A 16,501-nucleotide genomic window follows, 5' to 3' on the forward strand; every position below is an offset into this window, starting at 1 on the left:
TCACAGTCAGATAGAAACAGGACAGAAATGGTAAAAATCTAAACAGTTCATTTGCAAAAGGGCCGAGTGCTCCATTTGATCTAAGCTTCCTGTTAGTGTTGGTGACTAGACACAACACACACACAACTCTATTACCCAGAATGCATCAGAGGTTGGTAGCAGAGATTTGAGACCTAATCAGCATTGATGTTGCTCAGTCTGGACGCTCGTAATGAACCAATAACAACATCTTCTTCCTCCAGCTTCCTTCTACGAAAGCTTCCATGTGCTGAAACTAGTGTGTGAGGAGTGTGTGTGTGTGTGTGTGTGTGTGTGGCGGCCGTGTTCTTAGACTTGTCTGGGCAGTCGTGGCCTACTGGTTAGCTTCGGACTTGTAACCGGAGGGTTGTCGGTTTGAACCCCGACCAGTAGAAACGGCTGAAGTGCCCTTGAGCAAGGCACCTAACCCCTCACTGCTCCCCGAGCGCCGCTGTAGCAGGCAGCTCACTGCGTCAGGATTAGTGTGTGCTTCACCTCACTGTGTGTTGAGTGTGTTTCACTAATTCACGGATTGGGATGCAGAGACCAAATTTCCCTCACGGGATCAAAAGACTATATATACTACATATATAGATATGTGTGAGTGTGCGTGCCGTGTTCTTAGACTTGTCTGTCAGGAGGAGAGTGTGTGTGTGTGTGTGTGTGTGTGTGTGTGTGTGTGTGGCGGCGTGTTCTTAGACTTGTCTGTCAGGAGAGTGTGTGTGTAGCAGCCATGTTCTGACACTCAAGTGTGTGTGTGTGTGTGTGTGCGTGTGTGTGTTTGCAGGTGCTCTTCATTCATGGTCCGGCCTGTAGAGAGAAGCAGAGGACACTCATGACACCAGCAGCTCAAATTCATCTAATCTAACGGACACTCATACACGTCTAATCTAACAGACTATATCTAATACACATCTAATCTAACGGACTCTATCTAATACACATCTAATCTAACAGACAATGGGCCCTATCATGACAGTCTAAAGTGCATCGTCACTCGTCAAAAGCTTATTCAAATTTAGTAGGATGTCCAGTCCACATTGAGAATGTTTTCATTATCAAACGTCAAGCACATGGCGCAACAAGTTGTTCCTAGGTTTCTTAATCAGTCATGGCTGTGTTTGGGGTGTAACATCATTTAAACCAATGAGAATGACATCTGTCATTCCCTTTAACGGCGCAAAGCGCAATGAATGCATCGGTATTTTGACAGTCAACGGCGCATTTGAAGGAGGCTGCTTGCGAGACCGTATAGAATAGTCATTCCATTAAACCATTCTTTACTAAAACCTAGCATAGCCTTCACACATTTGCACTCGTCTATTATTTGAACTCATTGGCAAAGTGAAACTAACTTCACCATGGTGTCAGTCAACGACAAGACAGTTATATGCAGTAAGTTACTTTCATTATTGACTGACAATGGGTTACCATCGAAAACATAGGCTGGAAGAAAGCAACACTTACCCTAATATTGCTCAAATGACTGAACTAAACAACATTTATCCTGCAGAGGAGTTGCTTATATCTCGTGACAGTGCGTCTTCAGCTGTGCTCCATACGTGTCTCTCGCCTCTCCCCTAATCACTTTTAACCGCCAATTCACTAGTTCGCCCTTCTATATGATTGCCTCAGCTAGACTAGAATGTATGGGAGAAGTGCGTGTTTGGCAAGGTAGCTGTCCGTGGTCCTGGAGTGCCTGGAGCGGATATCGCGATAGAGCGATGACCGCTTGCACCCCCCTGTGTAAGGAGGATGAGTAACAGGGCAATTGGTGAAATGGAGGAGTAGGGGGAGGAGGGGGGATGATTTCGCGAACGTCGGAGCGTGTGACGTATGGAAAAGGAGGTCGGCTTAAATAGGCCTACCCTGCGGCGGCAGTGGGTGAGTTAATTGCTGTCAATCATCCCGAAGGCTCCACCCGAACTTTGTTTATAAAACATCATTTCACTAGTTCGCCCTTCTATATGATTGCCTCAGCTAGACTAGAATGTATGGGAGAAGTGCGTGTTTGGCAAGGTAGCTGTCCGTGGTCCTGGAGTGCCTGGAGCGGATATCGCGATAGAGCGATGACCGCTTGCACCCCAAAAGATCACAGAGAAAGGCCGCTACCAACTACATAAGTGCTTGCTGAGCGAGTCGTAAATCCGCTAGATTGGAGCGGATGTAAGACTGGTAGGCATCCGAGGACCAACGGCCCAGTATTTAAATTTGTTGCTCCGATAAGCCGTTGAGCGCAGCTGTTGTGGCAGCTCCTATCCTGAAGGAGTGTGCGGAGTAGCGATCCGCGGGAAAACCAGATTTGACTAGAATGGTTTTTAAGAGTGTCTGGAATCTGTGGCGAGTGATGGGTAGCCCTTCGTCTGACACGAAGGGCGGGCTAGTAGACGAAGCTTGAGCTGACCGATATGAGATGTAGTGAGATAGGTATTGGAAAGGCTGAAGATCTGAGGCGGAGTTAAATGGATATGGAGTGTCCTTTTCGGGACTGATCGGTTTTACTCTGTTTGATGGTAAATCGAATGGTGTCTTGGTCTAGCTGCTCTAGATCTGCGATGCACGGGTGGACATCGGGAATGAAGAGAGACGAAGGGCATGTAAACTCGCTACATCTCAGCAGCCCAAAAAGGCCGGTAGAAACATAACGGAGATGGTGGAATCGGAATGCGGTGACATGACCCTTTGCGAAGGGTAGCGAGGCGGGTGGCGAGAATGCTTGAGGTAATGGGAAGGCGGGAGTCTTGGGGGACTGGATGTTGCCTACGGATACCTTTAATTAACAAGCCTATCCTGGTGTCGGAGAAGGGGCATTCGGAGCCGTGGGAGCGTTTGTAGAAGAAATGAATGCCAGCTAGGTAGACTCTAATGGAAGAAACTTTGATCCCGAGTGAAGTGTGGGCGTAGGTGATGATGATATGGTGACTGCATCGAAACTGGTAAATGGTAGTGAGTGCTTTGCGTGGAACTGTTTGAAGCACGACCAAGCAGTCCGGTAGGACTGCATGGTCCTGGGTGCGAGGGCATGAAGGGCTTGGTCGGCTGTGATGGGCTGAAGATAGCTGAGGGGGTGGTTTATGGGAAGATGGTCTCCGAAAAGCTGGGGAGTGGAGTAGGGTACGGGTCCGCCTCTGGAGCCGAGCTTCTGAATCTCTGGAATTTAAGACGAGAGAGAGAGTCAGCAATTCCATTGTGGCAACCGGGGACGTGCGCGGCTCTTATAATAAGCTGGTAGCTGGCTGCTATCCAGATTAGACGCCTAATAAGAGGGGAAAGCGCAGGCGATTTTGAGCTCGAGTTATTAATGACGTGCACTACGGCTTCGTTGTCGCTGTGGATTATCACTCTTGGAGGTCCGCTCATTCCCCCAGGTAGGGCCGTGATGGCTACGGGGTAGAGTTCGAACACGGCTGACGATTCGTTTCCAGTTGTTAGCTCTCTGAACTCTAGTGGCCACGGGGATGCAAACCAGCGCCCTTTGAAAAAGCCTCCGAAGCCTGTTGAGGGGGCTGCGTCGGTGTACGACTGGAGCTCTTCTGGAGATGATTGGCAGTCGTCGTAGAACGTGCACAGACCATTCCATTCGTCTAAAACATCCTCCATAGTTTGATATCGGCCAGACACTGGGCATCTAGAGATACGACGTCTTCGAGAGATGGGGTTGCTGAGCGCAGTTTAGGAGATGCGAGATGAAAGGGCGGCCCTGGGGAATGAGTTGACTAGTGGACACTCGACCGCGCCGTGACTGGGGCTATTGCAGAGGGGACAAGATGGCTTAAGTCCTAGGAAAACGCGGTTATGGAGCTCCATATCGAGCGCGCCCCAGTAGGGGTTTTAGTTCCAGAGGCCGACTCTGGCAGCGCATTTTGCTGAAAACAGCCGGTGGTAGCCTACGTATGAAAATGAGCTCCACCGTAGGATACGGCTAGGCCGGCGATGATGGCCGGGTAGTCATTTAGCTTAGTCATCTGCGTCGACTGGAGAACACGAAACAGACGACTTCTGTGTAGTTGGCAAAAGCTATGGTGAACTCGGGAAATGACAGGGTTTTTTTGATGCTGGGCCAGAATTTTTTTTTTTTTTTTTTTTAGAGAAAAACCAGTTCGCCGCAAACTAGATCCCGGTTATGAGAGGGAATAGGAAGGGAGGGAAGAATGGTAGAAAGGTCTACGTCTGCACCTGACAAGATGAGGTTCCTGGTGGGCGCTGTGACGGGTGGTGGTTCGAATGCTGCAGCGTGAGGAGGCGGTGGCAGGGCCTGTGCTGTGGCTAAAGAATAGTTTTGCTGCCGGAACGGGACGTCGTGGTCCGAAGCACTCGCGGAGTGCTGATGACCCGCTGCTGCGGGCTGGTCTAGCGCGGAGCCGGGGAAGAGATGGGAAGGGAGAAAAGGGGGGAGGGAGGGAGCGGTCGCTGACGCGACCGGAAGGGGAGCAACCTGGGACAGGGTCGCGGGAAGTGGGACGGGGAAGGAAAGAGGGTTAGGGGGGAGTAGCGACGCTGTCGCTATCGGCGCCGGCTGAGACCAGGTGCTCGCTAACTCATAAGAGAGATGGGGAGCTAGTGAGGTGACTCTTCGAGCTGACGCTTCGTGAGTTGAGGCGTGCTGTACAGACGTGGCTCCCGGGATGGAAAGGGGAGGGGGAGAGGGGGGAGGGAGGGAGCAGTCGTCGGAACGACTGGAGGTGGGGCAGGCCTGGACCGAGTCCTGGCTAGGGGAGGTGGATGGGGGAGGGAAAGAAGGAGTGGGGGGGGGGAGTAGCGACGCTGTCGCTACCGGGGCCGTCTGGAAAAGTGGGGCTGGACCCGGAAATACGGCGGAGATCCGGCGGGAATGGGCCTGAGCCGCTGACGTGGCAGTGGCTGTGGCTGAAGCAGCGGAATGATACGCTCTGAAGCGTGTGGTGCCGGAAAGTGCTGTCGGCGTGCCCGGTTCGCGAGGTGGCTGGTGGTGTGTGCTTCGTCCGGCTGAATGGCCGGCGGAAGGAACCGCGTCGGGATGCCAGAAGGAGCAGCTTGCTTCCTGGTCTGGGGAGGAAAACAAAGTGAGGGAGCGGGAGGGCGAAAAGACCGGGTTATCCGACTGCGTTAGAAGGCGGAGGAGATGGAACTTCCTATCCGACATGCGGCATCGCGATGCCGCTGGAATGGAGAGTGCTGCGGATGCGAGCCACTGTCCAGTGGGTAGGGTCAACGCCTTGCTGGCGCTGGGTGGATTTCCAGTTCCATGAGAGCTGTCTTGTCAATGCGAACGATACGCAGACTGAATGATTTCGCGAACGTCGGAGCGTGTGACGTATGGAAAAGGAGGTCGGCTTAAATAGGCCTACCCTGCGGCGGCAGTGGGTGAGTTAATTGCTGTCAATCATCCCGAAGGCTCCACCCGAACTTTGTTTATAAAACATCATTTAAATACCAATTTGCAAATGATGGTGAATAACTACTCATCATGAGATGTACAGTATTTCATAATATATTTATTCTAATTATGCAATTCAATCGTGCAATTTGTAATGTTTGCATGGACGTGTGGGATAATTTTTATTTTTCTCATTGAATGTTGAGTATACCTTATATACATGTAGTGAAATCTAATTGTCATCTCCTAACTCTGACCCTTGTGTTTTCCGAAACTCCTATGTTGGAATGTTTAGTTAAATTAACCCCTGTGTCACCGAACTGTGGGTAACCCTCAGGATGGGGGGTCGTAAACATTTCTTATCTTTGTTAAAATACCAGATGGTTAAGTGGGGTCGTAAACATTTCTTATCTCTGTTAAAATACCAGATGGTTAAGTGATTAATGGAGGGTGACAACTTGTGATTTTCCATGGGTGTGGGGTAAGGTATAAGAGTTGGCTTCACCCACAGATGTGTGGGCTTGTTACTTTGACATTTCATGTGTGTAACATGCTCCTGGCGTCGTGAATAAAGCTGCAGTCTCACACCAGTTGTCTTGGAGTAATTTTGACCACAGACGTGTGCATGGACGTACGCTGGTGTGCGTTCATGGATGATAGAGGGATGGTGCGTTGTGCACCCGCCAATATGACTGTTGACAATGCGCTCTTCAAATAACATATAAACAACTCGCAATAGACTTCTGACCAGGTTTCTCTTGGTCAGTGGCGTAATGCGTTTTAGGTAGTGTACAATAGCGATTTTTAGACAATGCGCTTGGTCACTACCGCTGTAGCAGGCAGCTCACTGTGTTGGGATTAGTGTGTGCTTCACTTCACTGTGTGCTGAGTGTGTTTCACTAATTCACGGATTGGGATAAATGCAGAGACCAAATTTCCCTTACGGGATCAAAAGAGTATATATACTTATACTTATACTTATACATTGTTTAAAAAATAAACATGCAAAATAAGGAATTAAACTTTGCGCCGGGTGGAAAACGAGTTTTACGTCATTTGTCATGGTGCGTAATACAGCCCTATATCTAATAAACATCTAATCTAACAGACACTAATCTAATCTATATTCACTCCATATGAAAATGTTCCATATTTTGGGGCAGCTGTGGCCTACTGGTTAGCGCTTCAGACTTGTAACCGGAGGGTTGCCGGACCAAATTTCCCTCAATGGATTAAAAAGAGTATACATACTTATACTTATATAGGGATCAAAAGAGTATATATACTTATACTTATATAGGGATCAAAAGAGTATATATACTTATACTTATGCTACCAGTTTTTGCTCTGTATGTTCTAGATATAGTTTTTGCTCTGTATGTTCTAGATATAGTTTTTGCTCTATGTATTTGAGCAGGGGCTGTTCTAGGGGCGGTGCCACAGGGGCCCAGGCCCCATCTGAAATCTCATTGGCCCCTTACTGGCCCCTGTACCGTCAATCATCAATAAGTGTCAAACCAACCGAGTGAGAGTGTGTGTGTGTGTATGTGTGTGTGAGTGTGTGTGTGTGTGTGTGACAGTGTGTGTGTGAGTGTGTGTGTGTGTGTGTGTGAGTGAGTGTGTGTGTGAGTGTGTGTGTGTGTGTATGTGTGTGTGTGTGAGTGAGTGTTTGTGTGTGTGTGTGTGTGGGCATACCTCGCTGTAGGGATTGAGTTCTTAAAGACCTCCAGGGCCTCTTGTGTGTGTGTGTGTGTGTGGGCATACCTCTCTGTAGGGATTGAGTTCTTAAAGACCTCCAGGGCCTCTTGTGTGTGTGTGTGTGTGTGGGCATACCTCTCTGTAGGGATTGAGTTCTTAAAGACCTCCAGGGCCTCTTGTGTGTGTGTGTGTGTGTGGGCATACCTCTCTGTAGGGATTGAGTTCTTAAAGACCTCCAGGGCCTCTTGTGTGTGTGTGTGTGTGTGGGCATACCTCGCTGTAGGGATTGAGTTCTTAAAGACCTCCAGGGCCTCTTGTGTGTGTGTGTGTGTGTGGGCATACCTCTCTGTAGGGATTGAGTTCTTAAAGACCTCCAGGGCCTCTTGTGTGTGTGTGTGTGTGTGGGCATACCTCGCTGTAGGGATTGAGTTCTTAAAGACCTCCAGGGCCTCTTGTGTGTGTGTGTGTGTGTGGGCATACCTCTCTGTAGGGATTGAGTTCTTAAAGACCTCCAGGGCCTCTTGTGTGACGTAGTTGATGAAGGCGGGGTCAACGGGGTCCAGCTGGGCGGGGACAGACATGGGGATTGGTGGAGAGTCCAATAGACACGCCTCCACCTGCCACGCCTCCGATACTGATCCGTCCGATAGGTCACCGCCCCCAAGAGCCAGCTATTGGTCAGAACAGGAACATCAGAACAAGAGCCAGCTATTGGTCAGAACAGGAGGTGAGAGAGGAGAGTTAGAGAGAGAGGATGAAGGAGGAGCTAGATGTGTTATGGAGGATGGGCTAGAGGAGCCATGGGGGAGGGGCTAGATGTGCTGCAGCAAGGTGAGGGAGGGGCTAGATGTGATATGGGGGAGGGGTTAAATGTACCATGGGGAGGGACTATATGTGCTAGGGGGGAGGGGCTAAATGTACCACGGGGGAGGGGCTAGATGTGATATGAGGGAGGGGCTATAGATGCTATGAGGGAGGGGCTAGAGGTGCTGCGGCAGGGTGAGGGACAGGTGTGGAGATGACAGGTGTGTGTGGGGAGGGTGTGTGTGTGTGAGTGGTGTGTGTGTGTGTGCACCTTGCTGATGCTGAAGGTGTGTGTGTGAGGTAGGTGTGTGTGTGTGTGAGTGGTGTGTGTGTGTGCACCTTGCTGACGTTTGTGTGTGAGATAGGTGTGTGTGTGTGATGCTAGATAGATAGATAGATACTTTATTGATCCCCAGGGGAAATTCAAGAAGCCTTCATGCTGAAGGTGTGTGTGTGAGATAGGTGTGTGTGTGTGTGTGTGATGCTAAAGGTGTGTGTGTGATGCTGAAGGTGTGTGTGTGAGGTGTTATGACCCTGTGTGTGTGTGAGGTTGGTGTGTGTGAGTGGTGTGTGTGTCTGAGGTTGGTGTGAGTGGTGTGTGTGTGTATGTGAGTGGTGTGTGTGCATGTGTGTGTGTGTGAGTGGTGTGTGTGTGTGTGCATGTGTGTGTGTGTGAGGTTGGTGTGTGTGTGTGGTTGGTGTGTGTGTGTGTGTGTCTATCTGTGTGTGTGAGGTTGGTGTGAATGTGTGTGTGTGTGAGTGGTGTGTGTGTGAGTGGTGTGTGTGTGTGTGAGTGGTGTGTGAGTGGTGTGTGTGTGCATGTATGTGTGTGTGTGAGGTTGGTGTGTGTGTGTGTGTGCACCTTGCTGATGCTGAAGATGTGTTTGGGAGCGCTGGTGCTGTTGGTGATGTGGGTGACCCAGGCGTGTTTTGCCGTCATCTGATTGGCCCAGAGGAGGGTGTGTTCCACGTGCCTCAGCACCACTTGCGTCACCTCGGAACACTGACGCCGCGACGCGTTCACCAGCAGGACCAGCTCCTGCAGCTCCCCGTACTGCTGCGACACACCAGGACACTCTAACACACACACACACACCCACACACACATACACACACACACACCACTCACAGACACACACGCATACACGCGCACAAACACACACACCCACCCACACACACACGCACACACACACACACACACACACCACTCACAGACACACACGCACACACACACCCACGCACACACGCGCACACACACACACACGCACGCACACACGCACGCACACACACACTCATACTCTCACACACACACACACACGCACGCACGCACGCACGCACGCACACACACACAGGGACATGAGACATGTTTACCAGGGGGTAATTTCTAGAAAAGTTAGCAACACTATTACATCTGTTTCCAGAAAGCATCGTACCTGTGTTGCAATTCGCTACCTCCGACATTCGAACACCAAAGTTATTGCTGGAAACAGTGGCAACGTGTAATACCCCACCCCCTATAAATTTTTTGCCACGGCCTATGTCGACATTTTTCTAATTCAACCCTGATTAATGCTAGCATTGTCATTGCCATCAGCAAAAACCTAAACCTATTGCAAGCATATAAAACAGTTAACTTAAGCCGACCAATATGAGTCATTATTTGTGTTAAATGTCTATGTTGGAAAAAATATATAGCCTGGACGAATTTCTGGGTATCGCATAATTTATCAACTGTCTCGTGGCTTAACGACAGCGCGTTGGTGCACTGCGCGCTCGGCCGGAGTTCACATCCTATCTCTTCTTTTCACCTCTGAGTAGTAGGCCTACGAGACACAACAATAGGTTTTGACCATTGAAGGGTGGGGGTGTGACGCAGGGCCTGCATCGCTCTCTCTCCCTTGTTTATGTTTCTCCTATAGGCGGAGTTTCGGTGTTTGCGCTATGGACGCGGATGATGCGTAATGGCTGGCACCACCCTCCAGTACTTATACCGCCCCTATCCCAAGATGTCGATCTCTCTTTATCTCGGCTTGTCCTTCTTGCGGACGACATACTGGGCGCGCTACTTTAGTTTAAAGTGTTAAACTTTATTGTTTAGCTTTAGGTCTTTAAATGTAAATATATGTCTATATAAGTTGATTCATGGCGATTAGTTTAGATTTCCAGCACGTTCTTAGGGTAGTTAGTTAGTGTATTTATGAAGTGGCACGGAAGACTCACTTTTTCTTTTGTGTTCACTCGGTCGGGAGTCAGGCAAGCTTCCTCCGAACAAGACAGTAAGCGTGAGGTCTTTCTTTTTGTGTTTTTCCTTTGGTCTTTGTAATCGCCATGTTTTAGTTTGGTAATTCGTTCTAAATTGTTCCTTTGCATTAAATTGTTACATTTTCCCCGCACAACCGGACTCTGGTGAATTCGTTTATGTTATGCTCTCCCTACTTTGACATGGACTCGTAACATATTTATGTATCTGTTACTCTACAGCGAGAAACAAGAGGACAATCTCACATCATAAGAAAATCAAACCTACAACGCTGGGATAACAAGTCACCTACTTTAGCCACTACACCATTTATCACTGCGCTGATTTTAAGAGTATGTGAAGATTATAATACTAGCTTATCAAAAAGCAAGGCAATACTCAAATTAACATAAATAGCAAGAATGAGCCAAGTAGGGGAGTCAGTCTCTTAATCAAAATAAAACTACAGGACTTTAGGCACTCAGGACACCAAGGAACGATACAAGTGCGACTGCCCAGGGGCAGTAGTTCAAACGACCAAACTTTGCGTCCTTGTTTGCGATGGAGAGTTCGAACTTCCTTTTCTAGAAACACCAAATCCAAGAATGACGGAGCAAACTACCAAGGTTGCAACGGAAGTTAGCCAACGACGCTTTCTAGAAACGAGCCCCAGCAGAGAAATGTTCTGCAATTCTAATTATGACCATAAGACACTACGATATGCATTCTACTCTCACACACACACACCTGTGCGGAGGGCGACACACACACACACACACACACACACACACACACGTGTCACTTACACACACACACACACACACACACACACACACATGTACACACACACATGTACACACACACACACACATGTACACACACACACACACACACCTGTGCGGAGGGCATGTCTGCAGCTGATGCATCGTTCCTGCAGCCTCCAGCAGTTGGCCGGCTGTCTGCGCAGCTGTCGGCATAGCGACCCCCCTAAACACAAGACTCCACATTAGTCGTTGTCTGTCTGGCTGTCTGTGTGTGTGTCTGTTTGGCTGTGTGTGTGTGTGTGTGTTTATGTGTATGTGTGTGTGTGTCTGTTTGGCTGTGTGTGTGTGTGTGTTTGTGTATGACTATTTACCGTTAATATATCGCACCTCCCCCACCCCCCCACAAAAGGACTCCACATTACTCTGCCTCTGTGTGTGTGTGTGTATTTATATGTGTGTGTGTGTGTGTGTATTTATATAGGCCTCTGTGTGTCTGTGTGTGTGAGTGTCTGTGTGTGTGTGTATTTATATGGGTGCATGTGTGTATTTTTATGGAGGTGTGTGTGTGTGTATGTGTGTGTATTTATATGGAGGTGTGTCTGTATGTGTGTTTGTGTCTGTACAGTGGGTCCTAGTTAAGTTTGGACGGCAGAAATGGCACAAACTGCAGTTGACACAAACAACCACAAGGTGTCACTTGGGAGTTCTGCCACTACTATTTTTGACTTAACTGCTTCCATGACGCAGTGAGCCATAGTTTAAGCTTACACTTAAACAGACAAAACATTCTAATATGAAAATGTAGATGCAATTGTTGTAAAATGGTGCAGCTCCTTTAAGAAAGCCCCGTGTGCAGGGATGGAGAGAGAGAAAGCGAGAGGGGATGTGTGTTAGAACTGAGATGTGTGTGGAAAAAGTAGACGTGCTGTTGAGACTGGAGCGACTCATATTCAAAATAATGCAAAAAATAAATCCGCAGATAAAACCAATTATCCTCATTCATTGCAACCGTAGCATGCCTGCTTGCCGACGTTCAAACGAAAAAGATAGCCTATCAAAGCACCTTTTGCGTTTGAATGTAGCACAACATTTTTTTTAAACAGCTGGACAAATGATTTAGCTAATTGATTATAGCCTGCACACCAGCAATTGTTGAACATTTACCTGTACAAGACAGTAGCCCAGCCTAACAAGCATGTTGCATGTTGTAGGCCTACTGTAGAAATTTCACTTAAATTGCAACCGCAACATGCCTGCTTGCCGACGTTCAAACGACAACGAAAAAGATATCAAAGCAACAAGAGGACTCATATTGCTCCTCATAAGGGCAGCCGTGGCCCACTGGTTAGCACTCTGGACTTGTAACCGTCGGGTTGCCGGTTCGAGCCCCGACCAGTGGGCCGCGGCTGAAGTGCCCTTGAGCAAGGCACCTAACCCCTCACTGCTCCCCGAGTGCCGCCGTTGAAGCAGGCAGCTCACTGCGCCGGGATTAGTGTGTGCTTCACCTCACTGTGTGTTCACTGTGTGCTGTTTGTGTTTCACTAATTCACCGATTGGGTTAAATGCAGAGACCAAATTTCCCTCACGGGATCAAAAAAGTATATATACTTATATACTTATACTTAGGCTACTAAAATGCAGTTAAAAGAACCCGGGAAAAGTTGACAGCTTGTTTCGGTCCCGGTGATTATTTGTGAAATTGTGCAAACGACAGCCCTTTCAAGGCATTTCAAGGAAGGTGTCGTAGCATGCAAGCTCCCAAATTGACCCAGTAGCCTACAGAAGGCATCAATAAATTGTTGGGACTAGGGAGAGTCATGCGTTTTTTCTCAATCACTTTGGAAGGTCATAGAAAAAATTCTTGCTGGCGAGGGAGGGTCACGTCTTTTTTGACTAACGCTCCCAAAACTCCTCCGGTAGCCCCTTAAATAAATAAGGAACAGTCCCTAATTGATTATAGCCTGTAGGCCTACACCAGCAATTGTTGAACATTTACCTGTACAGGACAGTAGGCCAGCCTAACAAGCAGATGTTGCAAAAGATATCAAAAGATGCAATTAATCAGAAATAAATAATGTAATCTGCATCGCTTTATTTAACAAACTGCAAGCAACAAAAGGGTTGAGTTCACTGTGAGGCCAAACCCAAGAGCAGAGCCTATCTGTTAAGGCACTCGATAGGCTATATGGTAACGAGCTGTGTGTGCCTGGAAAGACAATAGAAGATGCTTTCTGAATAGCACAGCGAAGACAGCTCTGGTCATCCCATACCCTCCCCCCACTTCCTGTAGCCTACCATTATGACTTGTTGCCGTTTTGGGACATTAAGCTTTTTCACGTTAAGCCCCCCTCCCCCACCCCTTCTTTCACAAGCAGTGGGTTACCATAACTTGTATCTCAATACAGGTAGGTCCTTGTATATTTGTGTGTAAAATAATTGTAAAATAAAATAATTCTGAGAATCTGAATATATGCACCTTAGATTTTTTTTTTTACCTACCTGTATTGAGATACAAGTTGGTGATCCCCTGGTTGTTTCTGGAGGGAAATTTCAAAATGGCAATGGGAGAAGCAGAAGGCTCACATTGATGACATCACAAGGCTGTGATTGGTTAAAGAGTTGTTGGTCCAGGACCGTCATTAGAATGTTGGTCCAGGAACAACTCTTACTTGAACAAATCACGGTCACCGTGTATTTATATGGGTGTGTATTTATATGGGTGTGTGTGTGTGTGACGACTCTGAGCGCTGCCGCTGCTCCTGCAAGCGCCTGTAGGCTTGGCCTTGGTCCTGTAGGCGTGGCTTTGGCGCTTGTTAAGGCCGCACTTGATTTGCTGCCTTTAAAAAGGCCGGACTTTGACAATATGGCGCGCGCGCTGCTAAATGATGTTTTATAAACAAAGTTCGGGTGGAGCCTTCGGGATGATTGACAGCAATTAACTCACCCACTGCCGCCGCAGGGTAGGCCTATTTAAGCCGACCTCCTTTTCCATACGTCACACGCTCCGACGTTCGCGAAATCATTCAGTCTGCGTATTGTTCGCATTGACAAGACAGCTCTCATGGAACTGGAAATCCACCCAGCGCCAGCAAGGCGTTGACCCTACCCACTGGACAGTGGCTCGCATCCGCAGCACTCTCCATTCCCGCGGCATCGCGTTCCGTATGTCGGATAGGAAGTTCCATCTCCTCCGCCTTCTAACGCAGTCGGATAACCCGGTCTTTTCGCCCTCCCGCTCCCTCACTTTGTTTTCCTCCCCAGACCAGGAAGCAAGCTGCTCCTTCTGGCATCCCGACGCGGTTCCTTCCGCCGGCCATTCAGCCGGACGAAGCACACACCACCAGCCACCTCGCGAACCGGGCACGCCGACAGCACTTTCCGGCACCACACGCTTCAGAGCGTATCATTCCGCTGCTTCAGCCACAGCCACTGCCACGTCAGCGGCTCAGGCCCATTCCCGCCGCATCTCCGCCGTATTTCCGGGTCCAACCCCACTTCTCCAGACGGCCCCGGTAGCGACAGCGTCGCTACTCCCCCCACTCCTTCTTTCCCTCCCCCATCCACCTCCCCTAGCCAGGACTCGGTCCAGGCCTGCCCCACCTCCAGTCGTTCCGACGACTGCTCCCTCCCTCCCCCCTCTCCCCCCTCCCCTTTCCATTCCGGGAGCCACGTCTGTACAGCACGCCTCAACTCACGAAGCGTCAGCTCGAAGAGTCACCTCACTAGCTCCCCATCTCTCTTATGAGTTAGCGAGCACCTGGTCTCAGTCGGCGCCGATAGCGACAGCGTCGCTACTCCCCCCTAACCCTCTTTCCTTCCCCGTCCCACTTCCCGCGACCCTGTCCCAGGTTGCTCCCCTTCCGGTCGCGTCAGCGACCGCTCCCTCCCTCCCCCCTTTTCTCCCTTCCCATCTCGGCTCGGCGCTAGACCAGCCCGCAGCAGCGGGTCATCAGCACTCAGCGAGTGCTTCGGACCACGACGTCCCGTTCCGGCAGCAAAACTATTCTTTAGCCACAGCACAGGCCCTGCCACCGCCTCCTCACGCTGCAGCATTCAAACCACCACCCGTCACAGCGTCCACCAGGAACCTCATCTTGTCAGGTGCAGACGTAGACCTTTCTACCATTCTTCCCTCCCTTCCTATTCCCTCTCATAACCGGGATCTAGTTTGCGGCGAACTGGTTTTCTCTAAAAAATTCTGGCCCAGCATCAAAAACCCTGTCATTTCCCGAGTTCACCGTAGCTTTTACCAACTACACAGAAGTCGTCTGTTTCGTGTTCTCCAGTCGCCGCAAATGACTAAGCTAAATGACTACCTGGCCATCATCGCCGGCCTAGCCGTATCCTACGGTGGAGCTCATTTTCATACGTAGGCTACCACCGGCTGTTTTCAGCAAAATGCGCTGCCAGAGTCGGCCTCTGGAACTAAAACCCCTACTGGGGCGCGCTCGATATGGAGCTCTATAACCGCGTTTTCCTAGGACTTAAGCCATCTTGTCCCCTCTGCAATAGCCCCAGTCACGGCGCGGTCGAGTGTCCACTAGTCAACTCATTCCCCAGGGCCGCCCTTTCATCTCGCATCTCCTAAACTGCGCTCAGCAACCCCATCTCTCGAAGACGTCGTATCTCTAGATGTCTAGTGTCTGGCCGATATCAAACTCTGGAGGATGTTTTAGACGAATGGAATGGTCTGTGCATGTTCTACGACGACTGCCAATCATCTCCAGAAGAGCTCCAGTTGTACACCGACGCAGCCCCCTCAACAGGCTTCGGAGGCTTTTTCAAAGGGCGCTGGTTGCATCCCCGTGGCCACTAGAGTTCAGAGAGCTAACAACTGGAAACGAATCGTCAGCCGTGTTCGAACTCTACCCCGTAGCCATCACGGCCCTACCTGGGGGAATGAGTGGACCTCCAAGAGTGTGATAATCCACAGCGACAACGAAGCCGTAGTGCACGTCATTAATAACTCGAGCTCAAAATCGCCTGCGCTTTCCCCTCTTATTAGGCGTCTAATCTGGATAGCAGCCAGCTACCAGCTTATTATAAGAGCCGCGCACGTCCCCGGTTGCCACAATGGAATTGCTGACTCTCTCTCTCTCTCTCGTCTTAAATTCCAGAGATTCAGAAGCTCGGCTCCAGAGGCGGACCCGTACCCTACTCCACTCCCCAGCTTTTCGGAGACCATCTTCCCATAAATTACCCCCTCAGCTATCTTCAGCCCATCACGGCCGACCTAGGCCTTCAAGCCCTCGCACCCAGGACCATGCAGTCCTACTGGACTGCTTGGTCGTGCTTCAAACAGTTCCACGCAAAGCACTCACTACCATTTCCCAGTTTCGATGCAGTCACCATATCATCATTTATCACCTACGCCCACACTTCACTCGGGATCAAAGTTTCTTCCATTAGAGTCTACCTAGCTGGCATTCATTTCTTCTACAAACGCCCCCACGGCTCCGAATGCCCCTTCTCCGACACCAGGATAGGCTTGTTAATTAAAGGTATCCGTAGGCAACATCCAGTCCCCCAAGACTCCCGCCTTCCCATTACCTCAAGCATTCTCGCCACCCGCCTCGCTACCCTTCGCAAAGGGTCATGTCACCGCATTCCGATTCCACCATC

At 49.6% G+C, this 16,501-nt stretch overlaps 1 protein-coding gene across 1 annotated transcript in view; it reads right to left on the reverse strand.

The window, feature by feature from the left end:
• Positions 1-710: 710 nt before the first annotated feature.
• The window catches only part of LOC121688292 (clusterin-like), a 24,770-nt gene continuing 8,979 nt past the window's right edge, over positions 711-16,501 (reverse strand). The window contains exons 6-9 of the mRNA XM_042067775.1: positions 11,010-11,102; positions 8,739-8,953; positions 7,553-7,743; positions 711-828 (exon numbers count right to left, since the gene is read on the reverse strand). Coding sequence (XP_041923709.1) covers positions 813-828; positions 7,553-7,743; positions 8,739-8,953; positions 11,010-11,102 — 515 coding nt within the window. The 3' untranslated portion in view covers positions 711-812. The remainder of the gene's footprint in view (positions 829-7,552; positions 7,744-8,738; positions 8,954-11,009; positions 11,103-16,501) is intronic.

Source organism: Alosa sapidissima, chromosome 17, assembly GCF_018492685.1.
Source record: "Alosa sapidissima isolate fAloSap1 chromosome 17, fAloSap1.pri, whole genome shotgun sequence".
Lineage (NCBI taxonomy): Eukaryota > Metazoa > Chordata > Actinopteri > Clupeiformes > Clupeidae > Alosa > Alosa sapidissima.